Source organism: Hibiscus syriacus, unplaced genomic scaffold, assembly GCF_006381635.1.
Source record: "Hibiscus syriacus cultivar Baekdansim isolate YM2019G1 unplaced genomic scaffold, ASM638163v2 tig00013285_pilon, whole genome shotgun sequence".
Taxonomy (NCBI): domain Eukaryota; kingdom Viridiplantae; phylum Streptophyta; class Magnoliopsida; order Malvales; family Malvaceae; genus Hibiscus; species Hibiscus syriacus.
In genome coordinates, this window is record NW_024062299.1 from 383,975 (window position 1) to 397,465 (window position 13,491).

At 33.6% G+C, this 13,491-nt stretch overlaps 2 protein-coding genes and 1 non-coding gene across 4 annotated transcripts; 1 reads left to right on the top strand and 2 right to left on the bottom strand.

Annotated features, from left to right (window-relative positions):
* Window positions 1-842: 842 nt before the first annotated feature.
* On the bottom strand, window positions 843-2,061 carry LOC120205962 (E3 ubiquitin-protein ligase BOI-like). Of its 2 annotated transcripts, none has more exons than XM_039205712.1 (3): window positions 1,866-2,061; window positions 1,497-1,770; window positions 843-1,418 (listed from the first exon to the last, which is right to left on the bottom strand). In XM_039205712.1, exons 1-3 carry the CDS (start codon window positions 1,919-1,921, stop codon window positions 885-887), a joined length of 864 nt encoding a protein of 287 aa, XP_039061643.1. In that variant the 5' UTR covers window positions 1,922-2,061; the 3' UTR covers window positions 843-884. The 2 variants fall into 2 exon arrangements, with proteins under 2 accessions (XP_039061643.1, XP_039061642.1); XM_039205711.1 differs by having other exon boundaries at window positions 1,497-1,773.
* Window positions 2,062-11,413: 9,352 nt separating this feature from the next.
* On the bottom strand, window positions 11,414-11,486 carry TRNAK-UUU. The gene has a single exon. It is a non-coding gene; the product is annotated as a tRNA-Lys (tRNA).
* A 10-nt stretch (window positions 11,487-11,496) lies between these two features.
* Window positions 11,497-11,799, top strand: LOC120205852 (ubiquitin-40S ribosomal protein S27a-like). Its single transcript, XM_039205636.1, has one exon. It carries the CDS (start codon window positions 11,497-11,499, stop codon window positions 11,797-11,799), a length of 303 nt encoding a protein of 100 aa, XP_039061567.1.
* Window positions 11,800-13,491: the final 1,692 nt, after the last annotated feature.

Here is a 13,491-nt window from a genome sequence, read left to right on the forward strand (position 1 = left end):
AGCCCTTAAGTTGCGTTCAATCCAAATCTTGTAAGGAAGAGCCAAGAACTCATTAAGCTTGTCAGGCTTGATAACCCTTACCCACAGATTCATAGCCATACTGCAATGACGCAAAATATGGTCAGCATCCTCCCTAACAGCCCCACAAATCTTACAATCCACTAGGCTAGAAAGGTGCCGACGAGATCGTTCAACATTGGTAAGAATTCGATCATGGAATAATAGTCAAAGAAAAGTACGAATTCTTTGTGGAACTTCTAGCTTCCAAATCAAACTCCATAGAGGATGTTCCTTACTATTGTCAAGGCATGTGATTTCAGTATAGGCTGACCTTGTCGTGATATTTCTATGGGGCTCCCATCTCCACCCGGGTGTATCAGTACCCAAGTAATCTTGGGGTAATTATCAATATTTAATTTATTTATTTATTAATGTAAATTAAATAGTAAAAGATTATTATAAAAAATTAAGTTTAATTTTTTTTTATTCATAATACAAAATTCAGAGATTTTTATTTATTCTAAATTTTTTGATTTAATAATATTGTAAATCCTATCAGTTTAATTTAGGTTACATTAAACTTTTATTCTTTTTTACTTTTGTGAATTAAATATTTCATCAATCTCTGTTATTTTAAACGTAAATAATTATCTATATCAATATTTGATATGAATTCTCTATAATCTTAAATATAATAAGAATTTGTGTAATTATCGAATCATCATTGTAATAAAATAAATAAATATTCACATTTTAACACTAAAATAGAGGGAAAATAAAGAAATTTTATCTGGTCCATTTCTTGAAACATATCTAATTTTTGGCTGTGTTTTTGTTTTTGTTTTCACTAAAACTCTAAATAAAAAATAAAATAAAAAATTGTTTCAGGACATGTTAACATGAACACTGGCATTGGTGACAGAGTGACAAACAGGGCAAGTGCCTACCCGAGTGGACCCGCACATTGCACACAGACAAAGATGCCTGCATGGCAGCAACACAACACCCGACTCCTTCTCCCCACACTTCCTGCACTTCCTCGCCGCCTGCTCTTGCGGCGGCACCACCACCACCTTGCGCCACCCTTCGTCGCTGCTTCCGCAGCTAGACTCCGCATCATCAACAGAGCCTTCGCCCTTCGCGTGGCGTTCCTCGCCGACATGGGCCAGGACCTGTTCTAGATTGGTGCGTAGAGAATTGGCCGTGGCTTCGTTCGTTTGAGCCAAGTCCCGCCATAGTTGGTTCTCCAAACAGAGGCTTTTCACCCTTTCTTGAAGAACCCAGTTCAGTTTCCCCAGTTTTTGAATCTCATCGTCTTTCTCCTTCAGTTTCTTCATAAAACCATCTTGGATCGCCGACAACAACATTCTGGATTGCTTCTTCCTCCTTTCTTCAAGCTCCACACTCACCTTTTCTAGCTGTAATCAACCCAAAAATACTTAAATAAATCACCGACACCATTAAACAAAACTTAATTTTTCTAAAAGAAAACTCACGTGTTGAGCAATCAAACGGTCGATTTCTTGGTTCTGTTGTTGCTGGATCTGAGAGAAAACATCAGAATATTTGTTCTGTCGAGGAACTGTGTACAATTCATCTCTTGGCCTTTTACTCTCAGCCGAAACTGGGATATTCATGTTATACGTAACCACACTATCAGCTTTGTTGATTGAATTTTTGCAAATAGATTGATAAACAACAGCTTCTTGCATTGTTTCAACCAAAGGAACACAGGTATTCATCTGGGAATTGTTAACTTCCATAAAATCTCTGCTGCAACAAAAAAGAAAACCCCATGTTAAAAAATTGAAAAACAAAACCCAGAATTTATACAGAAACAGATGTGATATTTTTTTTAAGTTTACCCATTGGGAATGAACTGAGGAGGAAAAATATTCATATTAGGGGCTTTGACTGCCATTTGATTCTGAGTTTGCTCAAGTCTTTGTTGTTGTTTGAGAATGATATATAAGTGAAAGAAGAAGGGAAAGGGAGGGAGAGATAAAAGGAGAGTTCTTTGGCCCCGAAGGAGAGAACTAAGGGAAAATGAGATGGATGAAGCATCAACAGATTTATTAGGGTTTGGTTTTTAATAGTGAGAGATGAAGTCAAAAACGACTTTCCGATTATTTTACTTGGTAAAACATGGGGTGGCAGTGGTAGATTTTGTCTTTAGATTAGATTTGGTTTATAATACAAACTCATTCCTTGGTCATTGTATTTTATGCACATTGAAATTTTCGTTCCTTTATTTATAATTTTAACAATTTAATCTCTCCGCTTTTTATATTTAACATTGTAAATTCATTGAGTGATCCTATTAATGTAGAGTGGTTTGTTTTTCTCGATCATTCAAGTTCGAATAATTATGTTTACAAGGGGTGAAATAAAATCTAAATAATTTAGGATTGTTTAATGTTGAATATTACTTTTTTAAATCACATAATCCAATTTGATAGAATTTCTTTAACATCATCAAATGAATTACAAAGAGTGAAACACTAAATTCAAGGATCAAAAGTAGAAAGCTCAAACGTGTAATAAATGAATATTATAGGCACTCAAATCATATTAGACCTTTTTTTTATTTACTTCGGTTTCATTGCCCCCGTGTTTGGCTCGGTAAAAGGAAAACTTAAGAGGGGCAAAAAGGGAATTCGCACATCATCACTTTTCGGTTCTGTCAAACGTGGGATTTAGTGTGTTTAATCAAACACTGATTATGGGCTGGCTGGCTGTCTGTCACACACACATGTATAATATATTTTATCTTAGTAACTGACATGCTGCATATCTGCCACGTGTTAGCACCACAAAGTCTCTGCCACGTAAGCCGATATAAACGACCCAGCAAAGGGGTGAATAGAGAGAGGATGTAAATAAATAATTTTATGAAAATTTTAAATGATCGAATATTTTAATATTTTTATTTATAATTTATTATTATCTCAAAATTTGATAATTTTGTTAACTTTAAATATTTAAAAAAAATTATATTATAGAATTTTAAGTACATCCCTAATATAATTATTTTTAAATAAATAAATAGAAACAGGCGAAGGGGTCCGTTGTGAACGTGACCCAAGTAGTGGACCCACTAGCCTTTCCGCATGTGTGAAGCGTGGGATCTTTCCCTAGTCTACGTTTGTGGGTCCATGCTAAAGTTGTAGTTTCCCGTTCCGCTGCCCCTGTCATTGTTTGTCCCTTTTTTTGTTTATTTATTTTTATTTTTATTTTATTTGGTGTCTGTGTACGGACAATTAAGCGTAATAATATCGGTAGTAGTAGTCAGTGAGTAATCTCTTGTGGGACCCTTTTCTGAACTTTGGTTTAATTTCAAATTAGAATGTTAATCCTTCTATTTTAATCGGTCAAAATCCTATATGAAAATTAAGAAACTAATCCAAAGGTTTTTTTTTTAAATAATTGTGTAATTATAAGATAATATTTATTAATTAAAATTTAAATAGTTTTTGTATATCTTTTGATGAAACTACTTAAAATCAAGTTATTCAAAGAGAATAATATTTTTTTTATTAGTGAAACGATTCATTCTTCATTATATTATTATTAAAAGTTTTAAATTTATTATTAATATAAAATTTGTAAATATATGTTATATTTAACTCGAATAAGGTAGACAAATTTGCGTGAGATGTTAGGAGTTCAATTGGTTTGGCATGATAATAGTTAGAAAGTTCAATTGGATTGGCTTCGATGAGCATACGGTAGGACTCTGTGGGACATGACACCAAACTCTGCTATTAGGAAGTCCTTGGGGGTGGTGCTTGTGTCCGAAAAAATGAAGGAGGGAAGACTACGGTGGTTTGGGCATGTCCTTAGGCGACACCCGTCGGATGCCGTCAGGAGGGTATAGTCGATTACAGTCGACGGTGCCAGAAGGAGAGGACAACCAAGGAGGAAGTGGGTAGACTGCTTGAGATCTGATTTGATGGATTTAAACCTTACCGAGGACATGACCTCTGATAGGAAAGTATGGAGACTTAAGACCATGGTAGCCGAGTAGTGTGAGTCACAGCCATAGGGTGTAGCATCTATGTTTTCTTTCTAATGCCTTTGTAGTAATTTCCATGACTTCTACCTTTTACATTTCTGTCATTAGAATTTATGAAGACTTAGAATAGGGTAACGAAGTAGTGTTGCCTTAGTGTAGGTTTAAACTCATTTGACTTTATTCCTTCTAGTAGCTTACTATCGTTGTCTTATGTGTATCATTCTCTTCATGTTTCCCCTGTTTAATTTTAGCCAGGTCTTACGTTTCTGTCCATGTGAAGAGATTTTTTTTTCGCAGGGATCTATTTGCAGGGATTGCTTTCCATTTCAGACACGTATATGAAGATTGCATAAGAATACTGTTCAACCATATATTTAATTATTTATACATGCATTGTATTCTATCTTTATTTTTAATTTTATTTACTGCCAGAGGTCTTTCACGGAAACTGCTCTCAACTCGGCGATGGGGGCAACCTACTACCCTACCTCTCTCTTACCACATCACATATGAAAATAGGGTTTTGTTGTTGTTATTGTTAAAAGAGACTTCATAAATATATATTTAGATTTATTCTAATCTGAATAATAATATATTATAGTTATAATTTGGGTTTTTTTCAATTGGTTTTTTTTTCATAATTTTAAATGTATATTTGAATTAATTGTGATGTTTATTCAATACAAAAATGAATTTTCTTGCCTTCCAAACAGTCCCAAGTTTTGTCAGTGGGGCTGAAATTTCCAGAAAGGTAAAAAAGAAAAGAAAGAGAAAATGGGGTAAGAAAAAAAAAAACACTGCATAGGAAGCAAAGTATATCAATTATTGGAGAAGGTCAACCACATCCATTGGAATCGATGCCAAAAGAAATTAATGAGAGTTTGATTAATTAGCCGACTGACAACAATGACAAGTCACCATCCTTCATAAATCCAAAATTCTCCCATCGACCAAACTTTGGGTCCTCTTTTCCCAGATTAATGAATGAAATGATGGTAAAAACATTGCATACCACAATCACCATGAGATGCTTTTTGACCATATTCCCATGTTACAAGGTATAAATGAGAGAATGATAATAAATAGAGCAGTGTAAGCCATCCCACCCTATATATCTAACATCGAATTCCGTCTCACACACGGACCTTCGAAGGGGAAAAAAGTAACGAATACATTGAATTAACAAAGAAGAAGATGAAAGAAAGAGAAATATTGGAGTTAATTGGCTACCACCCACCACCATCAAAGATGGAGATACTTGTAGAGTGATGGGGGCTCCCACAGCCCCACTACCTTCCCCTATTATTCATCTTTCGCCATTTCTCTCCTTTTCTTTGTGGCCATCTCTTCTATTATTGCCTTTGCTTCCACCATATCTAATCAGGGGTTTTCACTTTAACCACCCTTACAAGATGATAACAAAAACAGCCTTAACCCTACAAAATGATAAAATAATATACACAAAGCATAACACAAAAGTGGATGAGGAAAGATTAAGGATGGGCATGGGTCGGGTTTTCGATCCACCCGACCTGACCCGAGAACAAGGAGTCATCCACCCGAGACCCGACCCAACTCCAACCCGATATATAACTTAAAAATCTGACCCGAACCGAAATAATAAAAAAATTATTTTTATTCAATAAAAATAGTGACTTAATTGAAAAAAATAATATATAGAGGAGTATTATTGTAATTATTCCTAAATATATAAGGTAAAGTTATATATTTTCGGGTCGAATATTTTTCATCCTAAATCCGACCCGACCCGGACATCACATTAAAAAACCCAACCCGACCCGAACCCGTCTTTAAAAAAAAAAAAATCCGACTCGATCGAATCGAGTTCGGGTCTCATGCCCATCCCAAGGAAAGATGAGATGATAATTAAGTTAATGATCGGTCGTTTAAAATTCCATTATTGATCGTGCTATCGAAAAAATAATAGTGTATTATTCACCCCCCAAAAGAAATTAATAGTGTATTTATAATCGATATATTGATAATGTATCTAGGGTAAATTACATGTTTAATACATATACTATTATTCTTGGTATGTTTCAGTTATCCATTTTTTTTCCAAAATCATTTCTAATGTTATGTTTTTGTTTCATTTTGATCACTCGTCATTAAAAAATTAATAGAATTACTAATGTGATATTTTTAAATTTTTTTCATGATGACGTGATAATATTTCATGGTGACAAGCCTGTATTACCGTTAATTTTTTAATGGTGTATGATCAAATTGAAACAAAAATGTAACTTATGCGATTTTAAAACAAAAGATAATTAAATAATAAAAACATAACAAAAATGATAGGTAAGTACTAAACGTGTAGTTTACCTTTATATCTATGATACTATACTTATTAAAAATGATAAAATTTATTAGATGAAAGATATTATATTTATATGCATATAATGATGTAATTGTTTTTTTTATCATATTTATTATTTATTTTACACTTTTTGATAAGATTGATTGATGAGATAATGAAACAAGTCTATGTATAATATATGTATATCATATATAAAAAAATAAGAAGAAATATGTATATTATATGATTATAAAAAATTATTTAAATTAAAATAAAATAATATTATAAATATTATAAATATTTATAATTAAATTTAAAATAGAAACTTGAAAATTTTACTCAACTTGAATTTTGCTTTTTCGAAACGATTATTTCCCTTAAAGTAAGATTTTAAAAGCCATACATTTTTAATTATTTCTCTACGATTAATTTTTAATTAAAAAATAAATGTGATTTAAAAAAATATTTCGTTTCGAAAATTTTGGGATTCCTTTTAAATAAAAAATATATGGTTCGAAGAATCGCCACCAATATTTGATTAGAGTGTGATTGGGCACCCAAAAATATTTTATCATTTTAAATAAAAATTAATTTTAATTAAAACGACAAGTTGAGGGAAGGATTATAAAAAGTCATTTAAATTAAAATAGAATAAAATAATATCATAATATTATAAGTATTTAAAATTAAATTTAAAACAAAAACTCGAAAAGTTTACTCAACTTGAATTTTATAAATTAGATTTGAGTCGAAAAAATTTCAAGTCAAATTCGAGTTATAAAATAGGACTTATCAACTAGAATAGCTCAAAATTTCATAACACGATTCGGTCGAAGCTCATTCTTAAATAAGATTATACAATTAAATTGATCTCTCACTTTATGAGATGGATTTTCTTTATTTTAATTTCTTAGTTGAATTTTTTTTTAATGAAATATTGGTATTTCGGGATGTCTCAGGTACAATAATATTAATATAAGGCTAAAGAAATATGTTACCGAAAATGTTAATATTGGGAGCTACATAAAATGTTTAACATTTCTAGTAAAGCGCTACTTAAAACATTATTTTTTTCTACCGAAAATATTAATATTAGGTTCTACCATAAATTAGTTAACGAAATTAATATTTTCGGTAAAAAATAATGTTTTAACCAACATTTTACCGAAAATATTAAAAAATATATTAATATTTTTAATAAAATATTTCCTTAACCGTATATTAAAATTAAAACTATCGCATAGCATAACTACCGATATTCCGACCATGAAAAAGGGACAAAGAGCTTAGATATCGTGCCCTAAACCATAATAACGATGGCGGTGGTTATATCAAGTCATTTTCTATTATTAAAAAAAAAATCTTTTGAAGGCTGCCCAAACCTAAAGGTTATGATTGTGTGCTGTCATTAGCCACGTTTTATTCATCAAAATTATTGCTGCACAATTCCGACCAATTTTGCAGCCAGACATTCAAACTTTCCATGACGTGGATACATTGTCTTTAAATTAGATAAAAATATTTTATATTTGATCTAAGTTTTCCCTAGCAATTATCGGATAAATTTGTGGGGTCATTTTCCTTGACTAATTAGAAGGTCTAAATAATATATTATTTAAATGCATTGCGGCTTTAATCTGCCTAACATATGTAGCTATATTATTCTTATTATTCATACTATGCTACCCTAATTACATGTTTGACATCAAATCTACATAATTTAATTGAAATCTCTTCGGCTAATAAAACCCTTTTTTTTTATTTTTTTAATTAACCACGGGTATCCGATCTATCGACTGATTAATTCAGACCGATAATTATAAAGGCAAGGGCAACCCTCCCAACCCATTTTGCTCTATTCGCAAACGATAATGTTCGAACCTGTGACATTGATTAAAGAATCTAGTGCCTAATCCCACTAGACCAACTAGTTGTTGGTTAAAACAGTTTTTTATTATTACATAACTGTCTAATTACATATAAATTAACGAGTAATTAAAAGAAATAAAGTTAGGTTGTTTATCTAAATCACGAGAGAAGATGATCAAAGACAAAGCAGTGTTTGTTGAAACCAAAACTCGTTGCCATGTTAACTTGACGACCACAAATTGTGTAATTAGTTCTAATGGTTTTGGACAGAACATTGAATTGATTTGTTCATACAAATTACGCCAATATGTGTCCATACATACGACAGTTCATTGTATTAATATTATATTTACGTATTCTAATTAATCTAATATATTATTATACAGTTGAAATAAATTATTGAAGATATATGAGAGATATATTATTATACGAATTTTACTAATATCATCAATTTAATTTAACAATGTTTAATCTATTCATACACGTGAAAGTAGTCGGGAGAAGTTAGATAGATAATTAAATTCTTTATTTATGCTCAGTTGATCCCCACATGCTAAGGGCACACAGATCACCAATTTTTATTTATTTATTTGTCTAAATATTTCGAGTATTTGATTGCTGCTTTACCCTTAGCATTAATGATTCTGTGTGTGTGTGTGTGTGCAGAAGTTGAATGAAGTGGAGAGAGAAGCAAAGCACATGCGTTGTTAATAGCAATGGGACCATGATTCCCTTAGCCCCAAGGTTTTATGTTGATTTCCAATGACACATCTTTCTGGGGTTTTTTTTTATATCAGATGGGTCCCTTTGGAAACAAGTCTGTAAGAGAAATTGGATGGTTCAGAGATGGCTTTGCTGAGACTTGGAATTTAGATAATAGTTTAAAAATAGAGTGGAGCAGACAGGTCTTAAAGACTTTTAGTTTGATAGAGATTTGTCTGAATGAATCATCGTTCAGACTCTTGACCAAATACACATGGTGAGAGAAATCATGGCCCAAATCTATTGGCATTTGATTTTTAGGGTTATGGATACAAAACTAACATCAAATATTAAGAAGGACGAATCTTCTAAGTTTAAAGTAACAAGGACTCATTAAGTATTTAACCTAAATAATTAGGGGAGCAATAAGGATGAATATTTGACCTAAACCTGATGGGTTCTGACATGGATATATTATGTCGATTTTTTATTGTTGTTGAAAATTTGAGATCGGTTTGGACATGGACGGAGCTAGGGTTTCAACTTGAAGAGGGCAAAGTATAACCTTTTAAAAGTAGGGGAATAATTTCATAATTATCTCTTAAATACTTAAATTTTATATATAAATTAAATGTAAGAAAAATACCGGTTGAGGGGGCAAAACCCCTCCCATGCCCTTAACAGTTTCGTCCCTAGGTTAGGGTTTTTAGAAGGACGGGGTCATGGTCTAATTTAGAATAAAAAAACTTGATTCAACCCAAGAAAATAGTATAACAATCTTATATATTTTTAAGGATAATTGCAAGAATGCTCGTCATATATATATTTTGGATTAGGTACGAGTTTTTATAAAAAAAAATCAGCTTGAATTTTGGGTCGGATGGCACCTCCCTAAACTTGAGTCGGGTTAGGTGCGGGTGGAAGGGTATAATACTCAGGTCAGGTTCCCAATTCATGACTATTCATAGAAAGTATGGTATAATTTAACTAAAATATAAATTGATAGATACTTAAAATGTCATTATACCAAAAATTTTAAAAAATTTCAAATTCACTCTCTACATGACTCTATCACAAGTTCAATGTTCTTTAAAATGAGTTTTCAGTTTGAATCTTGTGAATGAAAAAAAAATTATTTTTGGTACCGATTGAAAATTCAACTCGACCTTGAATATAGTCGGACCCATGTAAGAGGGTTTTATGGTTGAGAAAGAGATTGAGGTGAAGTCAAGCCATTGGATCCAACAAAATCCTGGTCAAGTCAAACATCATTTGGTGGGTTGTACCTATTAATGCAAACATCATTGCTCTCTCTGGTAAACGGTCATTGTAGGGTTGCTGTATATCTTTCCCAGAGTTCTGGTTCTGGTTTAAAGAAGGGTTTTGGGAACCCTCTTTTGTTGTTTTGGTCATAGTTTCAAGTAACCTTTCGAAATTTTACATTTTTTTCTTTCATCGTGGAACTTCTGGTGTTCATTGACTTTTGAAGTCGATAAGGAACTAGACATGATTGCAGGTTTACAGGAGAGATGTTCCAACTTGCTTGTTTCTTCAGGATGCTCAATGCAGTATTGCATATGTTCTTTCAGCTTCGGCCTGTAATTAATGATACGTTATATTTGCTGCGATAATAAGAAAAAATCTCCCAGTTAAGGATTTTCATAGTTTTAGTCAAGAGACGGATACCCGAATTCCTTGTTCAGGCTGTTGGCAGGAGCCGTAGCAGCCTTTCCACTACCATATTTTGACACAAAGTCATCCATGATATGCTCCAAAAAAGCAATAGGTATCTGCCTTCCGGCTCACTGGACTGCAACGACACAATAAGCTGCAACATCGAAAAGTCAGCCAATTTACAAACATAATTGAAAAACAAAAGAGCCGACAATGAGAATGCAAATGATAACACATAAGAAGGTTCTTTCAGCAAGGAGTCAATTAGACTTTCATCGAAGCAATACGCATAAATAATAAAATCCCACTGATTCTTGAATAGACTTATAAATCAATTAGTTGTAGATAATTTTTTACGAGAAATAGTATATGATTTATTAGTCGATGAAGAACAAACTTTTAACTTAATTATTATATTTATAATATTAAAATTTAAACCTTTAATTTTACTGAAATATATTTAAGAATTAATTTCTAAAAATAAAAATCCATGAATCTTAAAGTAGTACATTGTAGGAAAGAGAGGCACTGTATTATATGTGTAGAAGACTACAATTATCATATTTGCAAATTATTTTTTTTGTAATTGTTTTAGATACCAATTTAAGTGCATCTGTGCATGCACTCACAAAGCCAAGACTCTCCTTTGTCAAATACCAATATAAAAAGTTTTCTGGTGTTGGGGACTGTCAAGCTAAATGTACAAAAGGATAAAACGTTGTGAAGATGATGTGAGGGTGAGATTATGTGGAGCATGAGGTCAGGTGCTGGTGAAAAGCAGTGGATCGCACATCCATCATCTCCTGGGCAAAAAAGTAGTAAGCAAATGAGAACGCCGTCTGTGGGAATCGAACCCACGACCACGTGGTTAAAAGCCACGCGCTCTACCGGCTGAGCTAAGACGGCAGGTGTTGAAATGGATTCAATCATAATATTCAATCAAACCCAGAAGGAATCCACCCTTCATCTCGTCCTCCGTCTCACGGGAGGCGCCAAGAAGAGGAAGAAGAAGACCTACACCAAGCCCAAGAAGAAGAAGGTGAAGCTCGCCGTGCTCCAGTTTTACAAGGTGGGTGAGTCCGGGAAGGTTCAGAGGTCCAGGAAAGAGTGCCCCGATGCCGAGTGTGGGGCGGGAACCTTCATGGCTAACCATTTTGACAGGCATTATTGCGGTAAGTGTGGGCTTACTTATGTTTACCAGAAGGCCGGCGGGGATTGATCTGGATTTATTGTTGATTTGAACAATCGTTGTTCGTAATCTAATTTCTGTCTGTTTCTATATGGATTTGGTTTTGGAATTTTGGTTATCGATTTAGCTGTTTGGATAAAAGTTTATGTAGTTTTCTTCTTCATGGTGATTAGCCTGCATTAATTCAAATGAAATGGCTTTATTTGATTTCATCGAGTTATACACAATTCAACTCTAAGCATCAACATATCTCTAGTATATGAACAGCTAAGAAAACATGCATATGTCTCGTGGACTTCTCCTTTATCAGATCTCTAGTATATGAACAAAAAGAAAAAGCTTCTGCTCGTTTCCTTTTCCTACATAAGCTTAATTTCCAGCAAACACAAAAACCCTTAATATCTTTTGGTTCATCTCTTGTTGCTTTCTGTTGTCTGGTATATGTTGGTTTGAGAGGTTGAAGCTGCCGGCATGATGTGGTCATTAACCTATCTATGCAGATTTGGTTGAGCACCAGGTCATCTTGCAGCTTCAATCACTCTGTCACCATCAACAATAGCTGGTTTTGGATATTTGACATTTTGGATTCCACCTTCATTAATCCAGGCAATTATTCTTCTTCTTAATTAACTCGAAATTTTCCCTGATTGATTTGGTGAGAAATTGCAGACTCTACCTCTCTTATTCTTTACTGCTTGCTTGCTATGCATGTGCATGACTCGTACATGAAGCCACATGCACACATTGCATGCCTGTTACCCGTGTGTGAAAACTTCCACTAACGGCTCTCGGCACCATCCTCAACTGTCCCTGACCTCAAACTCAAACCTATATCCACATGGTTCAATAGTTGCATTTAAGTTTCGAATAAGCTAATAGCCTGTGATGTTTTTTTCCCCTTCATGTTCTTCGTATCAACATTAGCACATGATGTTGGGACAAAAGTTGGTGGCATTTATCATAAGGGAGTTTAGTAGAACTTCAATATCATAAATGTTGCATGGATGTATGACATGTGTATGTTATACATAATCTATGACACCAACATTTTTGGACAGTTGTCTGGTGATAAGTTTTAATTTTGGACAATGTTGTTGGGTTGGACTTGGGAGGAACTGGAAATCACCAAGGGACTATGAGGGACTTCATTGTTTCCTTATCTTCTTCTTCTTCAGTTCCTTACCCTTCTGTTTCTGATTGGTGGAAAACTGTGAGGCTCTACACTGACCAGACAGGATCCAACATCACAGGTACTATTTCCCTTTCGGGTGAGTTTTATGATACTGGATATTCCTATGGTGTTTATCTGAGTCTTTTATCGATGCAATCTGTCATTGACTCTGCGGTCACTTCCCCTTCGAGGCCGTTGCCTCTCAACACTCACAACGGCCTCTATTTGGTGCTGACTTCCAATGATGTTTGGGTTGAGGAATCCTGTGAAAAGAAGATCCTTTGGGCCAAATGCCATGGATTAGAAACTTGACCTTGTTGATAAGTGTTGTATATATTTTGCTTGTTTCAAACTCGCAAGGTTCATATAAAGATGTTTGAAAACCAGTGTCCGCTTTGTTAGCACTGTATTCAAATTTGCAGTAGTTTTCTTTTGTATTCTTCATGTCGGTTTGTCGGTTTTACGGTCCATGTACGAGATTCGAAGTTGAGAGAAATTATCATCCGAACGATGATTTACAGCAGTGTTTTAATTAATAAACTGAAGTCTTT